This window comes from Arachis ipaensis, chromosome B1, assembly GCF_059453495.1.
Source record: "Arachis ipaensis isolate K30076 ecotype BB chromosome B1, ASM5945349v1, whole genome shotgun sequence".
Lineage (NCBI taxonomy): Eukaryota > Viridiplantae > Streptophyta > Magnoliopsida > Fabales > Fabaceae > Arachis > Arachis ipaensis.
This window is the reverse complement of record NC_142436.1, coordinates 126,921,431-126,949,103: the sequence shown is the minus strand read 5'-3', so window position 1 is coordinate 126,949,103 and position 27,673 is coordinate 126,921,431. Positions and strand designations below refer to the sequence as shown.

The window sequence follows — 27,673 nt, the reverse complement described above, 5'->3', positions numbered from 1 at the left end:
TATCAATAAGCTCTTGAGCCTCTTCAATAGTTTTCCTCATGTGTATAGATCCACCAGCTGAGTGGTCTAGGGACATCTGAGCTCCTTCTGTAAGCCCATAGTAGAAGATGTCTAACTGCACCCACTCTGAAAACATTTTAGAGGGGCATTTCCTTAGCATCCCTCTGTACCTTTCCCAGGCATTATAAAGGGATTCATCATCCTCTTGTTTAAAGCCTTGGATATCCAGCCTTAGCTGTGTCATCCTTTTTGGAGGGAAATATTGATTCAGGAATTTGTCTGATAACTGTTTCCATGTCCTTATGCTTGCTGTGGGTTGGTTATTTAACCACCTTTTAGCTTGATCTTTTACAGCAAACGGAAATAGTAACAGTCTGTATACATCCTGATCTACCTCCTTGTCATGTACTGTGTCAGCAATTTGCAAGAATTGTGCCAGAAACTCAGTAGGTTCTTCCTGTGGAAGACTGGAATACTGGCAGTTTTGCTGCACCATGACAATGAGCTAAGGATTTAGCTCAAAATTGTCTGCTTTGATGGAGGGTATACAGATACTACTCCCATATGTAGCAGTAGTGGGGTTAGCATATGACCCCAGAGTCCTTCTGGACTGTTCATTTCCACTTAGATCCATGACGGAGAAAGGGAAATGATGTGAATTGCAAGTAAAATATATTTTTATTTTTTTTGTTTTATTTAATTAAAAATAACCGGAAAAAATGAAATAAAATAAAGTAAAATAATTAGAAAATAAAATATAGATTTCAAAAATTAAAAGAAAAAAGAAAATAAAAAGAAATTTGAATGTTGAATTGACTAATTAATTGAAAAGATTTGAAAATTTTTGAATAAGATTTTGAATTTTGAAAAGATTTGATTTTTAAAATAAAATTCTGAATTTTTAAAGGTAATTTTCGAAAAATCAGTTAAAATAAAGGGAAAAGATATTTTTGAATTCAATGAGGAAAGAGAAAAAAAATAAAAAGACACAAAACTTAAAATTTTTAGATCCAATGCTCCTTATTTTCGAAAATTTTGGAGGGAAAACACTAAGGAATACCAAACTTAAAAATTTTAAGATCAAAATACAAAGAAGACTCAAGAACACCTTGAAGACTAACAAGAACAACAAGAACAAGATTCAAAGATTCAGGAACATAAAAGGGAACACCAAACTTAAAACTTTTAGAAAACTAAGAACAACTTTTTGAAAATTAAAGAAAAATAACAAGAGAACACCAAACTTAAAAGTTTGGCACCAGATTTAATCAAAGAAAAATTATTTTTGAAAAAGTTTTAAAAGAAAAATTCCTAATTACCAGGAACATAAACACAACGCTCTAGCCAATTGTGTTATAAATTTAAAGTGTTTTAATAAGGTATTTAATGTATAATTTTTTTTTGAAAAATGATATTTTGAAAAAGCACAAGAAAAACAAGAAAAATCACAAAACAAGAAAAACTAAAGATCAAACAAGGAAAATAAACAAGAACAACTTGAAGATTAAGAAAGAACAATGAATATAAATTCGAAAATTTAAAAGAAATTAAAAAACATGCAATTGACACCAAACTTAAAATATGAAACTAAACTCAAACAGGAAAACTCAATTATTAGTTTGTAAAAATTTTTGAAAAATTTAAAAAGAGAAAATAGGAATTAAAAAAAAATTCAACCAAAAACAATGATAGAAGACTCTAAACCAAAAAAAGAAAAATTTTTCCTAATCTAAGCAACAAAATAAACTGTCAGTTGTCCAAACTCAAACAATCCCCGGCAACGGCACCAAAAACTTGGTGCACGAATTGTAAATCACACTTTTCACAACTCGTACCACTAACCAGCAAGTGCACTGGGTCGTCCAAGTAATACCTTACGTGAGTAAGGGTCGAATCCCACGGAGATTGTTAGCTTGAAGTAATCTATGGTTATCTTATAATTCTTAGTCAGGATATCAATTATAATTATCAGTTTGGATTGCGAAAAATAAAAGAGCATGAATTAAATACTTGTTATGCAGTAATGGAGAATATGTTGGAGTTTTGGAGATGTTTTGTCTTCTGAATCTCTGCTTTCCCCCTGTCTTCTTCTTCACGCACGCAAGGTTCCTCCTTTGGCAAGCTGTGTGTTGGTGGATCACCGTTGTCAATGGCTACCATCCGTCCTCTCAGTGAAAATGGTCCAGGTGCGCTGTCACCGCACGGCTAATCATCTGTCGGTTCTCACTCATGCTGGAATAGGATCCATTGATCCATTGTCAGGCTTGTGATCAAATTTGGGGTTTGTAAGGTGCTTGATGGAATTGGAAAGTTGAAACCTTGAGGTTGATATAAGATTAGTGTGCGGATATTGAGCACATCGTTTTAACTCCATCCTGTTTTCTAGCCTTTGATGCCTTGCCCTACTATCACATGATTGACCCATGTTATCTTTTGCATTGAGCCTATCTTGTAACGTTTGCCTGGCAGTTACACTCCTACCTTTGCATCCTTATGCTTATGATAATCAAAGTATTTGAAAATCGTATATATGATTATATTTTGAGATATTTTTGCTTCTTCTTTAAATGTGTTCAAGGGTGAACTGTTATGGAATTTCTTCCATTTTGTATCAATTTTCGAGGGCGAAAATTTTTAAAAGGTGGGTAGAATGTAAGGCCCAGAATCTTTGAAAAGTCTTATTATGATCAAGTCTCAAATCCTACAATTATTTATAGCCTTAATTTCGGAAATCATTTTTATTAAAGATAATTAAGGCAAGTTTTGATTTATTGGATTTGAGATAAGCTATGATTATTATCCAATTTTATAATTATTGGATTATTTTCCACATTCAGAGTATAAACTTGGTAATTGTGAAATAATAAGGATTTCCATATGATTTGAATTAAATAAGTAATATTTTCAATATTAATACTACTACTTTGGAAAATAAGGGATTTAATTATATTACTCCTAATTATTTGATTTGGGCATTTTATTGAAAGTAATTTGTAAAAATTGATGATTAAATAGTATTTTCTATATATAATTAGCGTTGGATTTAATTTGGGTTTCAATTACCATATTATTCCTATTTTTATGTGAAATTACTAAAATACCCCTAACCCTAATTTTAAAAAATGAAACCCTAACCCAGTAACCCGTACCCGACCCGGTTTCCCCTTTCTCCCACACTCAGCAGACCTCTTCCCCCCTTTCTTCAATTCGATGCACAGCAGCCACAATGTTTCCCTCATCCAGCAACAGCAGCACCCCACGGTTTCTTTCCCTTTTCCATGAAAGAAATGAATCAGAAGCAAAAAGGGGGAGATGGAGTAGAGCTACGAACAGGGGAGGGACAAGCAGCGCTACTGTCGCCGGTCACCTCGCCGCCGTGCCCAGATCGTGTCCAGCCCTCGTCACCGCCATTCGTCCTCAGCCTCATCGCGTTCTTGCTTGACCGCTGCTGCTCCCATGTCCTCCAACGGCGCTGCTGTTGTCGCCAATAGAGCCGCCACGAAGAGGAGGAAGGGCGCTGCTTCGCGCCTCGCCGCCGTCGCTCCTCTGAAAGGGGCAAAAAGTGGTCGCCGCCAAGCATGACGGGTGGAGGAGAGGGAGAACTCGCGTCTGAGACTAGGAGGAGATGGGGTTTCGCCGCTGTTGGGGTCTCACCGCCGCCGTCCCCGTGGTGGCTGGTGTCGTCACTGGAGAAGACCACCGGAGTTGCTGTCTACCTCTGCCTCGGGGTTCTGCAAGTTTCCGGAGCCCACTGCCGCCAGAGCTGCCCAGAACCACCGCTGTGGCTGCCGCTGGGATTGTGAACGGAAGGAGGAGATGCTGTTTCCGTTACAGCCACTCCCGGAGGAGAAGTCAACCGCGCCGCCGTATCGAGTTGCCGGAGAACGCCACTGCCGCCACCGAGCTCCACTGGCGGTAAGGCTTTTAAGTTGAGTTTTCCTTCTGTTAAGTTTCCTGGAACTTCATTGTCACTGCGTGTGGTTCAGATCGCCGCTGCTGCTTGGGGCTGACTGCCGGACTGCTGCCGAGCCGGTTTGGAGACCGCCGCTGTTTCGGTTCAGCCGTTCCTTTGGTTCGGTAAGCGTTTCGATCTGAAAGCCCTCTAGTTACTGCTCTATTATACGTTGAGGAGTTGTAGCATTTGTTGTTATGAGAGTTAATCTCGGTTATTATTATATATTGCGATTAGAGTCGTTGTGGTTGCTGAGAAAATGGTTTGGAGCTGAGGTTTTGGTAGTCGGGATTTTGATTGTTGATTTCGGGTTGAGGCTGAAAGGACGCTGTGATGCCTTTGAGTTATGGAATTTGCGTTTTGAGGTAGGGGCGCTTTCCAAAAACTATAGTTTATTATTGGAATTATTACATATGGGTACTGATGTGAGATATTGTGTATTTGGTGATTGTATCTGCCTTATGTATTATTTGATTGACTCGAATGACTATGGATGTTGGTTTGGCCGAATTGTTGTGTGGCTTGTGAAATGTAATGTTTGAAGTTGATTCTTTAAAGATTTGAAATGAGTTTAATCCGTTGAGGATTGGTTTGAATTGAGTCAATTATTTTGATGATGTGGAAGATAGAATACTCTTGAAATTCAGCCTGTGTGGCTTTAATTGATTTGGTTTTGATAAATGATTCATTGCTGAACCGATTCTTTAAAGCTTTGGAAATGAGTTAAATCGGTTGATATTGAGTTGATTTTTGAAATGGCTTCCTTGAGATATGCCACTGAGGCGACTATTGGATTTAGCTTGCTTTTGAATTGATTTCTGGTTTTGAGCTGTTGAAAAGGAATGAGAAACAGTTTAGTTGGGACCCGAACCGGGTGGCAAAAGTCCAAGTTTTAGGGGAGGTGCTGCCGAAATTTCTATAGAACCCGAGTCCTTATTTGAAATGTTAATTGAGGAATTTTGAGTTTAATGCCTTTCCTATCTATTTTGAGGATTGTGAAATTATGGCTTCTTTATTACCTTTACTTAGAACAATTAAGAAAGCAATGAAGTTATGCTTTGAAAGAATTATTGAAAAGAGAATCATGATTTATCCTTATTTTCCAAGAAGAACAGTATGTCTTTGGGTACAAGTCATTTGAAAGAGAATCTTGCTTTGAGGCTGTTTTAAAAGGTAAAACGGGTTTATGTTTTTCTCTATTAAACACAAAGATTGTCCCTTGGGAGAGTTTTCGTGATTTTAAAAGGAATTGGATTTCGATTGATGAGCCTCATTATTTTGACGTTTTAAATAAGATTCAAAGTATCTTTTGAACTCTAGTTTAACACAACAAAAATGATTCTCTTATCAGTTTGAAACGCTTCAGATTTAATTATGGAATTGAAGCCGGTTTTGTTTAAGTAAAGGAAATGGTTTTGAAAGAAGTAAAGGTTACGTGACTCGGTTTGGCTTAGATCCTATTTTCTTACTCAAATCAGAAAGCCAATGTTTTAATGATTTTAAATGATTTTGGCGAAATGAGATATGTTATTCTCCCCTAAAGACTTGGGACTCTGCCGAAAAACTGTTGTTATAAAATCCCATTATTGGATGGGTGATTTTGAATGTTCCCAAAAAGAATCTTTAACTTTCCATGGTTTTGGAAGTTTTGGAAAGAGAATGCCGAGAGTGGCTTTATTTTAAAAAGGGAACTCACTTTGAGTAAATTTGGCTTATGAGCCTGAGATGATTTGAGAAATGAGATCTTTAAAGCCAAGGCTGAAAAGAGTTGAAACTCGATTTCAAAGTGAAATGAATTGAGGAAATGATTTATGGCTTAAATGCCGACTTTATGAATTTAATGATGTTGAATGGTGGAAGTGCTGTTTTGTTGTGAGCCGGAATGGCTGTGTATGTTTATACATATTGATTGGTTCTGGATTGAACCGTGAGCCGGAATGGCTGTGTATGATATGAATATTGGCTGGATGAGATTGATTGCATGTTTATGCTGAATCATTGATAAATGTGAATGTTGCACTTCCACTATCTGAGATACGAGTTTCCCTGGGTAGTAGCAGTGGCTAGCCACCACGTGCTCCAGGTTGAGACTTGATACTCTGTTGACCCTATGTCGTAAGTGTGGCCGGGCACTGTGAAAGCCCCGGATGAGCTCGCCCCCATAAATATTCACCAGTGATGGTGATGGATAAATATTCACCAGTGATGGTGATGGATAAATATTCACCAGTGAGGGTGATGGATATGGATCATGATTATGATCAAGTTTATGATGAGTATAACTCGAGTTGGGGATGCACGACAGAGGGACAGTCCAATGGTTAGCTACCAGGACTTGTCGGGTTGGCTCTATAACCGACAGATGATATCATCAGCCACTAGGGACAGGCATGCATCATATGCATTTGTGTGACATTGGTGGGGTGTGCATATTATACTTGGTTTGCCTATGTGATTAATTGCTAACGGTTCTACTTGTAATAACTGTTTGTTTGTGCTTGAACTTCCTATCTGTGTTTGCATCTGGGACTCTGTTGGATTTGTGGTGACTGGTTGTTGGTTGGATTGTTTGGGCCTAGGGCCGTGGTTGGAAAGAGATGAACTGATGGTTGATTTCGGTTTTGTGTTTCTGGTTTGGAATAAAATTATGAAAGGCTATTTTGGTTCCACATAGATAAACCGTTTTGAAAGGTTTTTGAGTTTTGAGAATTGAATGGTTCCTCTTTCAGTAAAGATTTTTGACTTTACTTTTATTGAAAACCGTGTTTTTGAAAAGAGGCATAAGAAGGTTATTAATCACTGGTACGGTTTATCTTCATGTATCCTATTACAGTAATTCCCAAAAACCCTCTACTGAGAACCCTTTCGAGGATGATGTTCTCACCCCCCTACATTTTTCCCCTTTCAGGATATGGGCGCAGAAGTTACGAAGAGTTCTTTTAATTGTTGTTGTGATGCTCTGTATTGTTTTAGTTATGGTTTATTGTACCCTCGCCTTTATCTTGATATATATTCTGTAAGAGGGATAGGAATTGTATTGGATTATGTTTGTAATATTATTTATATATATTTTGTATATATATGGATGTACTCTTTATGAGTTTTGTAAGTTGTATGGTATTTATGGACGTATGTTATCGGATGAAAGTTTTTTGGGAGCGGTATTGCGGTTTAAAGTTTCAAACAGGCTCATATTTTAGTATTAAATAAGATAAGTGTCGTCGTAATGTCCGACCTATCAGAGTCGCGCAGCCGGAAGCGTGAGCTTTGGTAGTTAGGGTGTTACATTATGGTATCAGAGCAGTTCTTCCTGTAGAGCCTGAGGAATGGACTGACTATGCTTCAGTTGCATACTCTGAGCGTTTGTCATGTATTAGGTCTTGTCGAATGACGAGAATTAGAGCTTTATGCACATGGCAGTCTATTGATTAACGCTGTTAGTCTTGCATTGCATAATTCCTGATATTAAGTTCGGCCGGCTTAATACTAGTGAATTATGTATATAAAAGCACTGATGGGTTATCATAGATGATATACAAGTTTCGAGTAAAGCGAATCGCGGGCTTTGGGGGAACGTTAGAAACTTTTTCTCGAGGCTATTCAGTTGTGTGTCTTGAATTCTGTTCGAGTCGACCTGTTCTTTTATATCCTAACTTGAAGTTCTTGTTTGGTACTCCTCTTGAAAAGTAATTTGATGTTTCCACTCTATTCCTCTATTCATATGCATTCTTGAATGATCTTAAGTGCATATGCTTGTTTAGAATCCTTGATGCATCTGTCTTCCTCTGTTTGAGTTCTTCTTGATTCAAGTATTCTTTGATATAGTCTTGAACTTGTCTTAATGTGCTGTGACTTTTAACTCCGGGTTCTGAGTCCATTCTTTGAGAAATTGTTGATTCAGTTTTTCTCTTACTTGACAGTGATCACAGCCAATTTTGAGATTTTATAAATTGCTGTTGATTAGATATATACTTTTCTATATATGAAACTTTGAGATTACTTATACAGTTTGACAACTATTTATTTCCAATACCCCGCCTGTACTTTTACTGGTTTATGAAACTGCATTTACCTTAAATTACAATTTGACCTTCTAGTAATTTTACTATAGTTCCACTGCACAACTTCATTTGATTATGTATTTGGGTATTTTTCAAAATTTTGGAAAGAAAGAATTTTTCACTTTTATCCCGGTTGAGTTTCGTTTGATAAACTTACTTAATTCATTTTGATTTGAGTTTGATTTAGCATACTACATAGTTTATGCCATTGTTGTTCTTTTGAAAATATTGGATTCATAGCTTTCTTCTTATGAACGGACTGGTTCCTTCTTAAGCTTTTCACCTCTATGAATGTCATACGTGATTCTATTTTTAACTAATCTTTTACATCTTGTGAACATTACCATTGATCTTGGTTTGTCCCCTCTTGTGAATCTCATCCTTATGTGGGTCAGTTTGATTCGTTTCAAGATAGTGCATTGTTTATTCTCCTATTATCTCTACAAGAGTTTTTAGTCAAAGATTTATCATTGAGAAATTACAAATGATTGAGTTGTCTTTTTCTATGACTTTTGTATTCTTTTGGATCAATTGAAAGCTTATTTGATGTCTCATGCCTAGTGGATCTTGTTTGAACTATTTTGGTTTAAGATCCTTTCTTGCAAGGCTTGACTCATTTTTAGTACATCTTAAACTTCTTGAATGTTCTTCTGAGATGGGGATTTCAAGAACACTTTTGGAGTATTGTTTTGGACTTTTTAAAGAAGTTTTGAATTCTCTTGTAAGAAGTTTTAAACGGAATTTATTTTCTGTTTCTTGATTTAGATTGAAACCATTGTTCAATATTGATGAAGTTAATTTAAAAATTGGCATGCGCTATTTTAAATGAGGTTTTGGAAAGTTTCCTTATTTAGTGGAAACCGGTTTGTTTGTAACGCACCACTTATTTCCTTTACCAAATGGTAAGCAAATTTTTACTTCGGAGTTTCTTTTCTAAACAGAGTTTAACTTCCTCTTTTGTACTTGCTATAAATGTTATACACGCTTGTTTGAATATGAAATTTTGAGGATTATGAACAAGCATTTGATTACTTCCGAGTTTTTATGAACTGCTTTTGGTTAAGTTGTGCATCTAATTATCTTTCTAAAATATTTGAGGAAATATTTTAGCTCTTAGCCAAAGTTGTGTGCATTTTGTTTTTGGAAACTCTACATAATCTACTTCAACATGAAATTGTATTGAAGTAAAGCCACGTTTATGCTTTTGTTACTCTCTTGAAGGATGTTTGTTGTTTAACTTCTCTTTCAGACTGCGAAGTGATATTTTTACAAGTTTTTGATTATTTTAAGAACAATGTATTCGAAAGTATCGTAATTATGCTCTTGAGTTCCGTGAGCTTGGCTTGGGTCTGAGATATTCATTTCTGTAACCTTTTACTTCTTCGACTCATCTTGAAATTGTTTCAAACTAATGCGCTGATTCTCCTTCCTATTGATCCTATTGAATTTCCTTGATCCAAGGATTATCTTGAAGTTGTCAATTGAATTGTGTTTAGCAAACTTCATTGCTTGAGCATCCTTGTTTATCTAGAATTGGATACACTCGCTCAAATCTATGAGTATCATTGTTGACATTTATCTCTCATTTCTAAATCTTGTATCCTTCTGAGTAGACTCGAGAATTGTTTTGGTATCACGTGCGACTTGTAGACGTAGTAACGCGATACGTTAGTTCTTTAAGATGTGACGTGTATACGGAAGTTGAAGCGGTAGGTGTGCAACGTATGAGTTGTGGGCATTTTGTTCCTTGCGAACGGGTTTGTGATTGTCAGGCTTGTGATCAAATTTGGGGTTTGTAAGGTGCTTGATGGAATTGGAAAGTTGAAACCTTGAGGTTGATATAAGATTAGTGTGCGGATATTGAGCACATCGTTTTAACTCCATCCTGTTTTCTAGCCTTTGATGCCTTGCCCTACTATCACATGATTGACCCATGTTATCTTTTGCATTGAGCCTATCTTGTAACGTTTGCCTGGCAGTTACACTCCTACCTTTGCATCCTTATGCTTATGATAATCAAAGTATTTGAAAATCGTATATATGATTATATTTTGAGATATTTTTGCTTCTTCTTTAAATGTGTTCAAGGGTGAACTGTTATGGAATTTCTTCCATTTTGTATCAATTTTCGAGGGCGAAAATTTTTAAAAGGTGGGTAGAATGTAAGGCCCAGAATCTTTGAAAAGTCTTATTATGATCAAGTCTCAAATCCTACAATTATTTATAGCCTTAATTTCGGAAATCATTTTTATTAAAGATAATTAAGGCAAGTTTTGATTTATTGGATTTGAGATAAGCTATGATTATTATCCAATTTTATAATTATTGGATTATTTTCCACATTCAGAGTATAAACTTGGTAATTGTGAAATAATAAGGATTTCCATATGATTTGAATTAAATAAGTAATATTTTCAATATTAATACTACTACTTTGGAAAATAAGGGATTTAATTATATTACTCCTAATTATTTGATTTGGGCATTTTATTGAAAGTAATTTGTAAAAATTGATGATTAAATAGTATTTTCTATATATAATTAGCGTTGGATTTAATTTGGGTTTTAATTACCATATTATTCCTATTTTTATGTGAAATTACTAAAATGCCCCTAACCCTAATTTTAAAAAATGAAACCCTAACCCAGTAACCCGTACCCGACCCGGTTTCCCCTTTCTCCCACACTCAGCAGACCTCTTCCCCCCCTTTCTTCAATTCGATGCACAGCAGCCACAATGTTTCCCTCATCCAGCAACAGCAGCACCCCACGGTTTCTTTCCCTTTTCCATGAAAGAAATGAATCAGAAGCAAAAAGGGGGAGATGGAGCAGAGCTACGAACAGGGGAGGGACAAGCAGCGCTACTGTCGCCGGTCACCTCGCCGCCGTGCCCAGATCGCGTCCAGCCCTCGTCACCGCCATTCGCCCTCAGCCTCATCGCGTTCTTGCTTGACCGCTGCTGCTCCCATGTCCTCCAACGGCGCTGCTGTTGTCGCCAATAGAGCCGCCACGAAGAGGAGGAAGGGCGCTGCTTCGCGCCTCGCCGCCGTCGCTCCTCTGAAAGGGGCAAAAAGTGGTCGCCGCCAAGCATGACGGGTGGAGGAGAGGGAGAACTCGCGTCTGAGACTAGGAGGAGATGGGGTTTCGCCGCTGTTGGGGTCTCACCGCCGCCGTCCCCGTGGTGGCTGGTGTCGTCACTGGAGAAGACCACCGGAGTTGCTGTCTACCTCTGCCTCGGGGTTCTGCAAGTTTCCGGAGCCCACTGCCGCCAGAGCTGCCCAGAACCACCGCTGTGGCTGCCGCTGGGATTGTGAACGGAAGGAGGAGATGCTGTTTCCGTTACAGCCACTCCCGGAGGAGAAGTCAACCGCGCCGCCGTATCGAGTTGCCGGAGAACGCCACTGCCGCCACCGAGCTCCACTGGCGGTAAGGCTTTTAAGTTGAGTTTTCCTTCTGTTAAGTTTCCTGGAACTTCATTGTCGCTGCGTGTGGTTCAGATCGCCGCTGCTGCTTGGGGCTGACTGCCGGGCTGCTGCTGAGCCGGTTCGGAGACCGCCGCTGTTTCGGTTCAGCCGTTCCTTTGGTTCGGTAAGCGTTTCGATCTGAAAGCCCTCTAGTTATTGCTCTATTATACGTTGAGGAGTTGTAGCATTTGTTGTTATGAGAGTTAATCTCGGTTATTATTATATATTGTGATTAGAGTCGTTGTGGTTGCTGAGAAAACGGTTTGGAGCTGAGGTTTTGGTAGTCGGGATTTTGATTGTTGATTTCGGGTTGAGGCTGAAAGGACGCTGTGATGCCTTTGAGTTATGGAATTTGCGTTTTGAGGTAGGGGCGCTTTCCAAAAACTATAGTTTATTATTGGAATTATTACATATGGGTACTGATGTGAGATATTGTGTATTTGGTGATTGTATCTGCCTTATGTATTATTTGATTGACTCGAATGACTATGGATGTTGGTTTGGCCGAATTGTTGTGTGGCTTGTGAAATGTAATGTTTGAAGTTGATTCTTTAAAGATTTGAAATGAGTTTAATCCGTTGAGGATTGGTTTGAATTGAGTCAATTATTTTGATGATGTGGAAGATAGAATACTCTTGAAATTCAGCCTGTGTGGCTTTAATTGATTTGGTTTTGATAAATGATTCATTGCTGAACCGATTCTTTAAAGCTTTGGAAATGAGTTAAATCGGTTGATATTGAGTTGATTTTTGAAATGGCTTCCTTGAGATATGCCACTGAGGCGACTGTTGGATTTAGCTTGCTTTTGAATTGATTTCTGGTTTTGAGCTGTTGAAAAGGAATGAGAAACAGTTTAGTTGGGACCCGAACCGGGTGGCAAAAGTCCAAGTTTTAGGGGAGGTGCTGCCGAAATTTCTATAGAACCCGAGTCCTTATTTGAAATGTTAATTGAGGAATTTTGAGTTTAATGCCTTTCCTATCTATTTTGAGGATTGTGAAATTATGGCTTCTTTATTACCTTTACTTAGAACAATTAAGAAAGCAATGAAGTTATGCTTTGAAAGAATTATTGAAAAGAGAATCATGATTTATCCTTATTTTCCAAGAAGAACAGTATGTCTTTGGGTACAAGTCATTTGAAAGAGAATCTTGCTTTGAGGCTGTTTTAAAAGGTAAAACGGGTTTATGTTTTTCTCTATTAAACACAAAGATTGTCCCTTGGGAGAGTTTTCGTGATTTTAAAAGGAATTGGATTTCGATTGATGAGCCTCATTATTTTGACGTTTTAAATAAGATTCAAAGTATCTTTTGAACTCTAGTTTAACACAACAAAAATGATTCTCTTATCAGTTTGAAACGCTTCAGATTTAATTATGGAATTGAAGCCGGTTTTGTTTAAGTAAAGGAAATGGTTTTGAAAGAAGTAAAGGTTACGTGACTCGGTTTGGCTTAGATCCTATTTTCTTACTCAAATCAGAAAGCCAATGTTTTAATGATTTTAAATGATTTTGGCGAAATGAGATATGTTATTCTCCCCTAAAGACTTGGGACTCTGCCGAAAAACTGTTGTTATAAAATCCCATTATTGGATGGGTGATTTTGAATGTTCCCAAAAAGAATCTTTAACTTTCCATGGTTTTGGAAGTTTTGGAAAGAGAATGCCGAGAGTGGCTTTATTTTAAAAAGGGAACTCACTTTGAGTAAATTTGGCTTATGAGCCTGAGATGATTTGAGAAATGAGATCTTTAAAGCCAAGGCTGAAAAGAGTTGAAACTCGATTTCAAAGTGAAATGAATTGAGGAAATGATTTATGGCTTAAATGCCGACTTTATGAATTTAATGATGTTGAATGGTGGAAGTGCTGTTTTGTTGTGAGCCGGAATGGCTGTGTATGTTTATACATATTGATTGGTTCTGGATTGAACCGTGAGCCGGAATGGCTGTGTATGATATGAATATTGGCTGGATGAGATTGATTGCATGTTTATGCTGAATCATTGATAAATGTGAATGTTGCACTTCCACTATCTGAGATACGAGTTTCCCTGGGTAGTAGCAGTGGCTAGCCACCACGTGCTCCAGGTTGAGACTTGATACTCTGTTGACCCTATGTCGTAAGTGTGGCCGGGCACTGTGAAAGCCCCGGATGAGCTCGCCCCCATAAATATTCACCAGTGATGGTGATGGATAAATATTCACCAGTGATGGTGATGGATAAATATTCACCAGTGAGGGTGATGGATATGGATCATGATTATGATCAAGTTTATGATGAGTATAACTCGAGTTGGGGATGCACGACAGAGGGACAGTCCAATGGTTAGCTACCAGGACTTGTCGGGTTGGCTCTATAACCGACAGATGATATCATCAGCCACTAGGGACAGGCATGCATCATATGCATTTGTGTGACATTGGTGGGGTGTGCATATTATACTTGGTTTGCCTATGTGATTAATTGCTAACGGTTCTACTTGTAATAACTGTTTGTTTGTGCTTGAACTTCCTATCTGTGTTTGCATCTGGGACTCTGTTGGATTTGTGGTGACTGGTTGTTGGTTGGATTGTTTGGGCCTAGGGCCGTGGTTGGAAAGAGATGAACTGATGGTTGATTTCGGTTTTGTGTTTCTGGTTTGGAATAAAATTATGAAAGGCTATTTTGGTTCCACATAGATAAACCGTTTTGAAAGGTTTTTGAGTTTTGAGAATTGAATGGTTCCTCTTTCAGTAAAGATTTTTGACTTTACTTTTATTGAAAACCGTGTTTTTGAAAAGAGGCATAAGAAGGTTATTAATCACTGGTACGGTTTATCTTCATGTATCCTATTACAGTAATTCCCAAAAACCCTCTAATGAGAACCCTTTCGAGGATGATGTTCTCACCCCCCTACATTTTTCCCCTTTCAGGATATGGGCGCAGAAGTTACGAAGAGTTCTTTTAATTGTTGTTGTGATGCTCTGTATTGTTTTAGTTATGGTTTATTGTACCCTCGCCTTTATCTTGATATATATTCTGTAAGAGGGATAGGAATTGTATTGGATTATGTTTGTAATATTATTTATATATATTTTGTATATATATGGATGTACTCTTTATGAGTTTTGTATGTTGTATGGTATTTATGGACGTATGTTATCGGATGAAAGTTTTTTGGGAGCGGTATTGCGGTTTAAAGTTTCAAACAGGCTCATATTTTAGTATTAAATAAGATAAGTGTCGTCGTAATGTCCGACCTATCAGAGTCGCGCAGCCGGAAGCGTGAGCTTTGGTAGTTAGGGTGTTACATCTAGGCTGTTTCCAGAGTTAAACCCCAGGTTGTAACTTGTTTCTGGCGTTTAACTCCAACTTGTAACCTGTTTCTGGTGTTTAACGCCAGAATGCAACATGGAACTGGCGTTGAACGCCAGTTTACGTTATTTATCCTTGAGCAAAGTATGGACTATTATATATTGCTGGAAAGCCCTGGATGTCTAATTTCCAACGCAATTGAGAGCGCACTATTTGAACTTTTGTAGCTCTCGAAAATCCATTTCGAATGCAGGGAGGTCAGAATCCAACAGCATCTGCAGTCCTTTTTCAGCCTGAATCAGATTTTTGCTCAGCTCCCTCAATTTCAGCCAGAAAATACCTGAAATCATAGAAAAATACACAAACTCATAGTAAAGTCCAGAAATATGAATTTTGCCTAGAAACTAATAAAAATATACTAAAAACTAACTAAAACATGCTAAAAACTACATGAAATTACCCCCAAAAAAGCGTATAAAATATCCGCTCATCACTTTCCAATTGTGACTCTGAATAAGGATTGAAGATATAAAAGAGTAGAGATGATAATTGAAATAAAATTGGAAGCGATTAAATAAACAATATGATTTAAATGGAAAAATACTATGAAATAAATGAAAATATAAGAATCCTAATTTAAAGGAACATTGAACCTGAGAAGAAGTTGAAATCCTAATCCTAAAACTTAAGAGAGAGGAGAGAGCCTCTCTCTAAAACTACATCTAAAACCTAAAATTATGTATATTGAATGTTCCATCCATCGTACTCATCGTTCTCTTTGATTCCCCCATTCTCTAGCTTATATTCTGTGTTTCTAGCTTGAATTTGGGTCGAAAAAGGGTCCAGAAATCGCTGAGGGCATTTTCTGTAGATTTCTGCACGTGGCGTCCGTCACGCGTGCAGGTGGGTCACGCATTCGCGTGGTTTGGAGTTTTTCCTTGTTCACGTACGCGTCGGTCACGCGTACGTGTCATTTACGTTTTGCTCAAGGGACGCGTCCGCGTCGTCCACGCGTACGCGTCGCTGTCATTTTGCGCTAGGCACGCGTCCGCATCGTCCATGCGTGCGCGTCGCTGCCTTTTTCTTCAAAACTCCATTTTTGTGCTTTCCTTCCATTTTTGTATGTTTTCTTTCTGTCCTCTAGGCCATTCCTGCCCTATGAAGCCTAAAAATACTTAACACACAGATCACGGCATCGAATGGTAATTAAGGATAATTAAAATTAATATTTTTAAAGCATAGGAAACATGTTTTCATATATATCATAAAATAAGGAAGGAAAAGTAAAACCATGCAATTCATATGAATAAGTGGGTGAAGAATTAATAAAAACACTCAATTTTGAGCACAAGATGAATCATAAAATAGGGATTTATCAACCTCTCCACACTTAAACAATAGCATGTCCTCATGCTAAATCCAAGAGAAAAGAGTAAAGGTAGAATGGTTGAATCTTATGCAATGCAACCTATTCTAAATGCAAGCTTCCTAAATGAATCATGCAATTCTAGTTATCATCCACCTATATATATATAGAGCTTACATGTGGTTAATTTGATTCATAATTTCAAGGAATCATATATGCATTGCCAAACCTAAATCATGTTAAAGCACTTTCACAATTGAGTTGGGTTAAAGTATTTCACAAACTTGCAAGACAATTAAATAATTAAATCTGGATATATGGAGATGAGCTATTGAACCCTCATTGGATTTTGTGTTTACTCTCTAATCACTCAGTGTTTGGGGGTAATCACTCTATTCTTTTCTATTCATGCTTTCTAAAACTTTGTTCTTCATCTAACCAATCAACAAACATCTAATGCATACATACAAATATCATGAGGTCTTTTCAAGGTTATAATAGGGTCAAGGTAAAGGTGAGGCTATATATAAGGCTAAGTGAGCAATAAGTTGAATTCTTGATTAGTCTAAGATCTCACATAACATATACATTCTCTATAAAAATTTAAAGTTATCCTGGTCTTCCCAATTTTTTCACTTTTGTATTACATACTCATGTACCACTTTTTGGTTTTACTTCTATGTGCATTGATTTCTCTACTAAGCTCATTATTAGGGTAAGTTTGTCCACTTATTTATTTATTTAATTAAAAAGGATTTTTTTAAACATAAACATATATCAATGCGCATGGTATTTTAGTTTAATTTGGTTTCACATGAGCATGCTCCCAAACTTCTGATTATTCTTATTAAATCAATCCTTTCCTATCAATCCATGTTCCCATGTTTCCCCACACTTAATTGATACATAATCTCTATCTTAAGCTAACCAAGGATTCAACTTGGGAATTTTTTTTAAATTTATTTTTCTGCTTAAGGCTAGTGATATGGTTATAGAATAGAAGGGGATTAAAAGGCTCAAGGGGGCTAACAAGGGTGATGTAGGAGGTAGGCTTATTTGGGATAAGTGAGGAAAAATGTAAATGATGGCCTCAATCATATGTGGGTATGTATCTACATTCTATATTGGACATATAGATTAAAACAAAGTAAAGATTACAAGCATAGAAAAGAAGTACAAAACACACAGGAATGAAATTTATGGTTGAATGTAACCATACAATTAAGCTCAAAAACTCACAGGTTGTGTGTTCTTTGGCTCAAAAACCATATATCAGTTATGTATGTCATGCAAGTAGAAAACAAGAGTTCCCATTATTCTCAATGTGAATCTTTGAGTGGCTTTTATAAAAATAGGTATTTTCCTTGAAAAAAAAATGTTATCAAATTAATCAACATTTATTGCTATATATATACAGTGTATGAATTGTTGTGATTTTGTTAAACTAAAAGTTTATAGTTTACTCTTTTATTTCCAATTAAACCAAATTATCATATGCAAAATGGGTAAACTAAACTAATTAATCCATATTTTCTATATCACAAGTTAATAAGCTAAAAGCGCAACTAAACTAAATATCTAAGATATATATAAACCAAAGTGTGAAATGCAGAAATACAGTAAAAGAAAAATGTGCAAGTACTGAAAGATAAATAAGATAAGATAAAATAAAAATAAAAATACAGAAAATAAACAAAATAGGATAAAAGAGAGTCTGAAAAGTGGTTCACCAAAATAAAGTTCGCTAGAGATGGCGACCTCCCCATACTTAAATAAAAACATCGTCCTCGATGCTCAATCAAGCTGGGTGTGAAGGAGTGTCATCTCTGGAAGGATGTGCTGTAGGTGTCTCTGTGGTGGTCTGAGGCTCTACAGTCTAGATGAGTGTCGGAGGGTCTGCCTGCTGAAGTGGAGGCTCTGACTGTAGAGGGATCACTGGATCAGCCGGCTGTATCTGATGGGACTCCTCATGATATGGCGCAGCCTGCTTTGGTCTTGCCTGCTCAGCCTTTGCACGTGCCTCCTCCTCAAGATCGTCCGCCTCCACATCAGATGGCTCCGATGGTGTGTCAGGTTCGGAGGGGATGTCACTGCCGGATCGGATCATCAACTTTAAGTGCTCATAGCACCGCTTGTTGCGACGCTTCATACGATCCAATCGTGCGAAGAGTCGGTGCACGAGGTGATAAATGGGCTCGGGGGCAGATGAGGGTGCAGTGGTGGTGGCTGGGGCAGTGGATGCAGAAGGGGCAGCAGAGGATGTGGCTGTCTCAGCAGAAGCAGTGAGAAATGGAGGTCTGTAGCCTAAAGCCTGAAACTTCCTGCTATGAGAGATGATCTTCTTGCAGTCGGTGGCGGTTGGCTTTTCATCTGTGAGCTCCCAGGGCACCTCAACCCGGCGGCCTAGCTGAGTGATCAAGTATGGGAAAGGGAGGGTGCCTCTGACATGGACTTTGGCCATGTAGTACCTGATGAAGCGCGGGGGGGGGGGGGGAGGATATAAGTCCTTTCCCTCCATCACACACCAGATGAGAGTGATCATGGCTGCTGACACCTCTGTCTCATGAGTGCTCGGCATCACGTAGTTACTTAGGATCTTTCGCCAAAGCCGAGCCTCATCGTTCAGGTAGATAATCTTTATTCCTTTTGGGGCCACTGTGGACTTGCCCATGACTCATGGGACAGTGAAATCAATAGCTATTCTCTACTTCACTGCGTCCCAGTCAAATCGCATGAATCTCATATCCTCTTCAGCTTTTTGGTAACTGTTCTGAGGGTTACCTGAAACTGGAGGTCGATCTTGGTTGAGATCCTCTGTACGGATCGGTACCGACGTGTCCGGCTGGTGGGAGACGGCCGGAGCTGTCGTGTCCGACTTGTTGATCTGGCTACACTGCTGATCCTTCGTCACTGGAGGGTGGGGGGTACCTGCAAGAGACTCCGATGCTTAAGTTAGCATGGGTATTAAACAGGTTTTTAGTAGAATCAGAGTATGAGTTATACCTGGGTGCTCCAATGTATTTATAGTAGTTGTAGAGTGACCTTTCTAGATAAGATAAGTTAGTTATCTTATCTTATCTTTATCTTTGAGTTGAGGTCAACTTATTGATGAGCGGATAATTTATACGCTTTTTGGCATTATTTCTAGTATGTTTTTAGTAGGATCTACTTACTTTTAGGGATGTTTTCATTAGTTTTTATGTTAAATTCACATTTCTGGACTTTACTATGAGTTTGTGTGTTTTTCTGTGATTTCAGGTATTTTCTGGCTGAAATTGAGGGACTTGAGCAGAAATCAGATTCAGAGGTTGAAGAAGGACTGCTGATGCTGTTGGATTCTGAACTCCCTGCACTCAAAGTGAATTTTCTGGAGCTACAGAACTCGAAATGGCGTGCTTCCAATTGCGTTGGAAAGTAGACATCCAGGGCTTTCCAGAAATATATAATAGTCCATACTTTGGCCAAGAATAGACGACGTAAACTGGCGTTCAACGCCAACTTTCTACCCAAATCTGGCATCCAGCGCCAGAAAAGGAGCCAAAACCAGAGTTGAATACCCAAACTGGCACAAAAACTGGCGTTCAACTCCAAGAAGGACCTCTACACGTGCAACACTCAAGCCCAGCCCAAGCACACACCAAGTGGGCCCCGGAAGTGGATTTATGCATCAATTACTTACTCATGTAAACCCTAGTGACTAGTTTATTATAAATAGGACCTTTTACTATTGTATTAGGCATCTTTGATCAGTTGTATGCTATCTTAGATCACATTTAGGGGGCTGGCCATCTCGGCCATGCCTGGACCTTCACTTATGTATTTTAACGGTAGAGTTTCTACACTCCATAGATTAAGGTGTGGAGCTCTGCTGTTCCTCAAAAATTAATGCAAAGTACTACTGTTTTCTATTCAATTCATCTTATTTCGCTTCTAAGATATCCATTCGCACCCAAGAACGTGATGAAGGTGATGATTATGTGTGACGCTCATCACCATCTCCCCTATGAACACGTTCCTGACAAACACTTCCGTTCTACATGAAATAAGCTAGAATGAATATCTCTTAGATCTCTTAACCGGAATCTTCGTGGTGTAAGCTAGAATGATGGCGGCATTCAAGAGAATCCGGAAAGTCTAAACCTTGTCTGTGGTATTCCGAGTAGGATTCAATGATTGAATGACTGTGACGAGCTTCAAACTCGCGATTGTTGGGCGTTAGTGACAGACGCAAAAGGAGGGTGAATCCTATTCCAGCATGATCGAAAACCGACAGATGAATAGCCGTGCCGTGACAGGGTGCGTGAGCATATTATTCACTGAGAGGAGGGGATGTAGCCACTGACAACGGTGATGCCCTTGCATAAAGCCAGCCATGGAAAGGAGTAAGACTGATTGGATGAAGATAGCAGGAAAGCAGAGGTTCAGAGGAACGAAAGCATCTCCATTCGCTTATCTGAAATTCCTACCAATGCTTTACATAAGTATTTCTATCCCTATTCTATTAATTAATATTCGAAAACCACATAACTGTTTTATATCTGCCTAACTGAGATTTGCAAGGTGACCATAGCTTGCTTCATACCAACAATCTCCGTGGGATTCGACCCTTACTCACGTAAGGTATTACTTGGACGACCCAGTGCACTTGCTGGTTAGTTGTATCGAAGTTGTGACAAATTATGAATGTGTAATCACGATTACGCGTACCAAGTTGCTCACGTGCCAGGAATAGTTTGAGCCTGGACATCACAATTTCGTGCACCAAGTTTTTGGCGCCGTTGCCGGGGATTGTTCGTGTTTGGACAACTGACGGTTCATCCTGTTGCTCAGATTAGGTAATTTTATTTTTATTTTATTTTCAAAAATTTTTCAAAAATATTTCAAAATTTTCTCACATGTTTTCGAAAAAATTTTAGATTCAAAATTTTTAAAGAATGAATTCTAGTGTTTCATGAAGCATGTTGAAGCCTGGCTGGCTGTAAAGCCATGTCTAATTCCTTTGGGAATGAGTATGTCAGGCGTGTCATGTCTGAATTACATGCTGAAGCTTGGCTGGCCATTGGCCATGTCTAGTGTTTTGGACCGGAGCTTTCATTAAAAGCTTGGCTGGCTAGTGAGCCATGTCTAATTCCTGGACTGAAGCTTTAGACTAAGAATGCAAGATTCTTGGAATTCATATTAAAAATTTTGGAATCTTTATTTTTTCTTTTTCATATAATTTTCGAAAAAAAAATCCAAAAAAATTAGAAAATCATAAAAATCAAAAATATTTTTCTGTTTCTTGTTTGAGTCTCGAGTCATATCATAAGTTTGGTATCATTTGCATGTGCATCTTGCATTTTTCGAAAATTTCATGCATTCATAGTGTTCTTCATGATCTTCAAGTTGTTCTTGGTAAGTCTTCTTGTTTGATCTTGATGATTTTTTGTTTTGTGTTGTATGGTGTTTTTCATATGCATTCTTGAATTCTTAGTGCGTAAGCATTAAAGAATTCTAAGTTTGGTGTCTTGCATGTTTTCTTTGCATCAAAAATTTTTCAAAAATATGTTCTTGATGTTCATCTTAACATTCAAAGTGTTCTTGGTGTTCATCTTGACACTCATATCATTCATGCATGCATTCATTGTTTTGATCTAAAAATTTCATGCATTGCATCATTTTTCTTGTTTTTCCCTTACATCATAAAAAATTCAAAAATCAAAAAAATATCTCTCCCTTTTTCTCTCATCAAATTCGAAAATTTGAGTTGACTTTTTCAAAAATTTTTAAAAATCAAGTTGTTTCTTATGAGTCAAATCAAATTTTCAATTTGAAAATCTTATCTTTTTCAAACTCTTTTTCAAAAATCAAATCTTTTTCAAATTTCTTAGTTATTTTCGAAAATAACATAATCAATTAATGTTTTGATTCAAAAATTTGAAGTTTGTTAATTGCTTGTTAAGAAAGATTCAAACTTTGAGTTCTAGAATCATATCTTGTGATTTCTTATGAATCAAGTCATTAATTGTGATTTTAAAAATCAAATCTTTTTCAAAACTAATTTTAATCATATCTTTTCAAAAATATCTTCTTATCTTATCTTTTTCAAAAAATATCTTTTCAAAATATCTTTTCTAACTTCCTAACTTCTTATCTTTTCAAAATTTGTTTCAACTAACTAACTAACTTTTTGTTTGTTTCTTAACTTTTTCAAAACTACCTAACTAACTCTCTCTCTCTAATTTTCGAAAATATCTTCCCTCTTTTTTCAAAAATTTCTTTTTAATTAACTAATTATTCTTATTTTTATTTTTAATTTAAAAAAATTTTTTTTTTCGAAAAAATACTAACAATTTTCAAAAACCATTTTCGAAAATCACTAACTCTTTTTCAAAATAATTTTCGAAAATTATCCCTCCCCCATCTTATTCTATTTATTCATTCATATCCTAACATCTCATCTCACATCTCTGCCATCCTCACAGTTGTGTTTCTTCCATTATATTACATTCTTTGTCTCCCCCTCTTCTTCTACTCACACAGGGATCCTTATACTGTGGTATAAAGGATCTCTATTATTATTATTATTATTTTTCTGTGCCTTCTTCTTTGTCATATGAGCAGGAGCAAGGATAAGAACATTCTTGTGGAAGCAGATCCAGAACCTGAAAGGACTCTGAAGAGAAAATTAAGAGAAGCTAAAATACAACAATCCAGAGATAACCTTTCAGAAATTTTCGAACAAGAAAAGGAGATGGCAGCTGAAAATAATAATAATGTAAGGAAGATGCTTGGTGACTTTACTGCACCTAATTCCAATTTACATGGAAGAAGCATCTTCATTCCTGCCATTGGAGCAAACAATTTTGAGCTGAAACCTCAATTAGTTTCTCTGATGCAGCAGAACTGCAAGTTTCATGGACTTCCATCTGAAGATCCTTTTCAGTTCTTAACTGAATTCTTGCAGATATGTGATACTGTTAAGACTAATGGAGTAGATCCTGAAGTCTACAGGCTCATGCTTTTCCCTTTTGCTGTAAGAGACAGAGCTAGATTATGGTTGGATTCTCAACCCAAAGACAGCCTGAACTCTTGGGATAAGCTGGTCACAGCTTTCTTAGCTAAGTACTTTCCTCCTCAAAAGCTGAGCAAGCTTAGAGCTGATGTTCAAACCTTCAGACAGAAAGAAGGTGAATCCCTCTATGAAGCTTGGGAAAGATACAAATAGTTGACCAAAAAGTGTCCTTCTGACATGCTTTCAGAATGAACCATCCTGGATATATTCTATGATGGTTTATCTGAGCTATCAAAGATGTCACTGGACACTTCTACAGGTGGATCCATTCACCTAAAGAAAACGCCTGCAGAAGCTCAAGAACTCATTAACATGGTTGCTAATAACCAGTTCATGTACACTTCTGAAAGGAATCCTGTGAGTAATGGGACGCCTATGAAGAAGGGAGTTCTTGAGGTTGATACTCTGAATGCCATATTGGCTCAGAATAAAATATTGACTCAGCAAGTCAATATGATCTCTCAGAGTCTGCATGGAATGCAAGCTGCATCCAACAGTACTCAAGAGGCATCTTCTGAAGAAGAAGCTTATGATCCTAAGAACCCTGCAATAGCAGAGGTAAATTACTTAGGTGAACCTTATGGAAACACCTATAACTCAACATGGAGAAATCATCCAAATTTCTCATGGAAGGATCAAAAGCCCCAACAAGGCTTTAATAATGGTGGAAGAAATAGGTTTAGCAATAGCAAGCCTTTTCCATCATCAACTCAGCAACAGACAGAGAACTCTGAACAAAATACTTCTAATTTAGCAAATCTAGTCTCTGATCTATCTAAGGCCACTGTAAGTTTCATGAATGAAACAAGGTCTTCCATTAGAAATCTGGAAGCACAAGTGGGCCAGCTGAGTAAAAGGATCACTGAAATCCCTCCTAGTACTCTCCCAAGCAATACAGAAGAGAACCCAAAAGGAGAGTGCAAGGCCATTGACATAAGCACCATGGCCGAACCTGTAAGGGAAGGAGAGGACGTGAATCCCAAGGAGGAAGACCCCCTGGGACGTCCAGTGGTCAATAAGGAGCTTCCCTCTGAGGAACCAAAGAAATCTGAGACTCATCTAGAGACCATAGAGATTCCATTGAACCTCCTTATGCCCTTCATGAGCTCTGATGAGTATTCCTCTTCTGAAGAGAATGAGGATGTTACTGAAGAGCAAACTGCCAAGTTTCTTGGTGCAATCATGAAGCTGAATGCCAAATTATTTGGCATTGATACTTGGGAAGTTGAACCTCCCTTGTTCATCAATGAACTAAGTGATCTGGATCAACTGACATTGCCTCAGAAGAGACAGGATCCTGGAAAGTTCATAATACCCTGTACCATAGGTACCATGATCTTTAAGGCTCTATGTGACCTTGGTTCAGGAATAAACCTCATGCCCCTCTCTGTAATAGAGAAACTGGGAATCTATGGGGTGCAAGCTGCTAAAATCTCATTAGAGATGGCAGACAGCTCTAGAAAACAGGCTTATGGACAAGTAGAGGACGTGTTAGTAAAGGTTGAAGGCCTTTACATCCCTGCTGATTTCATAGTCCTGGATACTGGAAAGGAAGAGGATGAATCCATCATCCTAGGAAGACCTTTCCTGGCCACAGCAAGAGCTGTGATTGATGTTGACAGAGGTGAACTAGTCCTTCAATGGAATGAGGACTCCCTTGTGTTTAAAACTCAAGGATCTCCCTCTGCAACCATGGAGAGGAAGCAGAAAAAGCTTCTCTCAAAGCAGAGTCAACCAGAGCCCCCACAGTCAAACTCTAAGTTTGGTGTTGGGAGGCCACAACCAAACTCTAAGTTTGGTGTTGAACTCCCATATCCAAACTCTAAGTTTGGTGTTGGAGAGTCTCAACAAAGCTCTGCACATCTGTGAGGCTCCATGAGAGCCCACTGTCAAGCTATTGACATTAAAGAAGCGCTTGTTGGGAGGCAACCCAATGTTTATTTATCTAACTATATTTTTCTTAGTTATATGTCTTTGTAGGTTCATGATCATGTGGAGTCACAAAATAAATAGAAAAATTGAAAACAGAATAAAAAACAGCAGAAGAAAAATCACACCCTGGAGGAGCATCTGTCTGGCGTTCAGCGCCAGAACAGAGCATGGTTCTGGCGCTGAACGCCCAAAATGGGCAGCTTCTGGGCGCTGAACGCCAGAACAGGCATGGTTCTGGCGTTCAACGCCAGAAATGGCACACAAATGGGCGCTGAACGCCCAAAATGGCCACCAACCTGGCGCTGAACGCCCAGAGTTGAGTACAAAGGCATTTTTACATGCCTAATGGGTGCAGGGATGTAAATCCTTGAACACCTCAGGATCTGTGGACCCCACAGGATCCACACCTACCTCCACTCAATTCTTCTCACTACTCTCTTTCACACAACCCCATAAACACTCTTCCCTAAAAACCCCTCACCAATCACCTCAATCTCTCTTCCCCACTAAACCTTCACCACTCACATCCACCCACTCTTCCCAATAAACCTACCTCATAAACTCCACCTACTTTCAAAATTCAAAACCAATTTCCCACCCAAACCCACCCATATGGCCGAACCAATACCCCACCTCCCTACCCTATATAAAGCCCTCCATTCTTCTTCAAATTCACACAACACACCCCTCTACACTCATTTTGGCCGAAACCACATCTCCCTCTCCCTCTCCATATTTCTTCTTCTTCTTCTTCTATTCTTTTGTTTATTGCTCGAGGGCGAGTAATATTCTAGGTTTGGTGTGGTAAAAGCATAAGCTTTTTGTTTTTCCATTACCATTGATGGCACCTAAGACCGGAGAATCCTCTAGAAAGGGGAAAGGGAAGATAAAAGCTTCCACATCCGAGTCATGGGAGATGGAAAGGTTCATCTCCAAAGCCCATCAAGACCACTTCTATAATGTTGTGGCCAAGAAGAAGGTGATCCCTGAGGTCCCTTTCAAACTCAAAAGAAATGAGTATCCGGAGATCCGACATGAAATTCAAAGAAGAGGTTGGGAAGTTCTAAAAAATCCCATCCAACAAGTCGGCATCCTAATGGTTCAAGAGTTCTATGCTAATGCATGGATCACCAAGAACCATGATCAAAGTAAGAACCCGGATCCAAAAAACTATGTTACAATGGTTCGGGGGAAATACTTAGATTTTAGTCCGGAGAATGTGAGGTTGGCGTTTAACTTGCCATACATGGAAGAGAACGCACACCCCTACACAAGGAGAGTCAACTTTGATCAAAGGTTGGACCAAGTCTTTATGGACATATGTGTAGAAGGAGCTCAATGGAAGGTTGACTCCAAAGGCAAGCCGGTTCAACTAAGAAGATTGGACCTCAAGCCTGTAGCTAGAGGATGGTTGGAGTTCATTCAATGCTCAATCATTCCCACTAGCAACCGGTCTGAAGTTACTATAGACCGGGCCATCATGATCCATAGCATCATGATTGGAGAAGAGGTGGAAGTTCATGAGATTATACCTTAAGAACTCTACAAGGTGGCTGACAAGTCCTCCACTATGGCAAGGTTAGCCTTTCCTCACCTCATCTGCCACCTATGCAATTCGGCTGGGATTGACATGGAGGGAGATATCCTCATTAAAGAGGACAAGCCCATCACTAAGAAAAAGATGGAGCAAGCAAGAGAGCCCAATCATGGAGCTCAAGAGGCACAAGAAGCTCATTTCCATGAGATCCCGGAGATGCCTCAAATGCACTTTCCTCCACAAAATTATTGGGAGCAAATCAACACCTCCCTAGGAGAATTGAGTTCCAATATGGGACAACTAAGGGTGGAACATCAAGAGCACTCCATCATGCTTCATGAAATTAGAGAAGATCAAAAAGCAATGAGGGAGGAGCAACAAAGACAAGGAAGAGACATAGAAGAGCTCAAGGACATCATTGGTTCCTCAAGAAGGAAACGCCACCATCACTAAGGTGGATTCATTCCTTGTTCTTATTTCTTCTGTTTTTCGTTTTCTATGTTATGTGCTTATCTATGTTTGTGTCTTCATTACATGATCATTAGTAGTAGTCTATGTCTTAAAGTTATGAATGTCCTATGAATCCATCGCCTCTCTTAAATGAAAAATGTTTTAATTCAAAAGAACAAGAAGTACATGAGTTTCGAATTTATCCTTGAACTTAGTTTAATTATATTGATGTGGTGACAATGCTTCTTGTTTTCTGAATGTATGCTTGAACAGTGCATATGTCTTTTGAAGTTGTTGTTTAAGAATGTTAAATATGTTGGCTCTTGAAAGAATGATGACTAGGAGACATGTTATTTGATAATCTGAAAAATCATAAAAATGATTCTTGAAGCAAGAAAAAGCAGCAAAGAACAAGGCTTGCAGAAAAAAAAAAAAGAAAAAAATATATATAGGCGAAAAAAAAAAATAATAAGAAGAAAAGCAAGCAGAAAAAGCCAAAAGCTCTTAAAACCAAGAGGCAAGAGCAAAAAGCCAATAACCCTTAAAACCAAAAGGCAAGGGCAATAAA

At 38.3% G+C, this 27,673-nt stretch overlaps 2 protein-coding genes and 1 non-coding gene across 3 annotated transcripts; 2 read left to right on the top strand and 1 right to left on the bottom strand.

Annotated features, from left to right (window-relative positions):
• Positions 1–3,625: 3,625 nt before the first annotated feature.
• Positions 3,626–4,207, top strand: LOC148578304 (uncharacterized). Its single transcript, XM_088501428.1, has 3 exons — positions 3,626–3,915; positions 3,987–4,077; positions 4,190–4,207. The coding sequence occupies exons 1-3, from the start codon at positions 3,626–3,628 to the stop codon at positions 4,205–4,207; spliced, it is 399 nt and encodes a 132-aa protein (XP_088357554.1).
• A 6,942-nt stretch (positions 4,208–11,149) lies between these two features.
• LOC148578303 (uncharacterized) lies at positions 11,150–11,731 on the top strand. Its single transcript, XM_088501564.1, has 3 exons — positions 11,150–11,439; positions 11,511–11,601; positions 11,714–11,731. The coding sequence occupies exons 1-3, from the start codon at positions 11,150–11,152 to the stop codon at positions 11,729–11,731; spliced, it is 399 nt and encodes a 132-aa protein (XP_088357690.1).
• An 11,530-nt stretch (positions 11,732–23,261) lies between these two features.
• LOC148578302 (small nucleolar RNA R71) lies at positions 23,262–23,369 on the bottom strand. The gene has a single exon (XR_015902983.1). It is a non-coding gene; the product is annotated as a small nucleolar RNA R71 (small nucleolar RNA).
• Positions 23,370–27,673: the final 4,304 nt, after the last annotated feature.

Bases quoted from the DNA above. Each gene is read 5' to 3' on its own strand.
- LOC148578304 (XM_088501428.1), top strand. From the start codon at position 3,626: ATGGGGTTTCGCCGCTGTTGGGGTCTCACCGCCGCCGTCCCCGTGGTG. The intron at 3,916-3,986 runs GTAAGGCTTTTA...CGTGTGGTTCAG, and splicing joins GCCACCGAGCTCCACTGGCG to ATCGCCGCTGCTGCTTGGGG.
- LOC148578303 (XM_088501564.1), top strand. From the start codon at position 11,150: ATGGGGTTTCGCCGCTGTTGGGGTCTCACCGCCGCCGTCCCCGTGGTG. The intron at 11,440-11,510 runs GTAAGGCTTTTA...CGTGTGGTTCAG, and splicing joins GCCACCGAGCTCCACTGGCG to ATCGCCGCTGCTGCTTGGGG.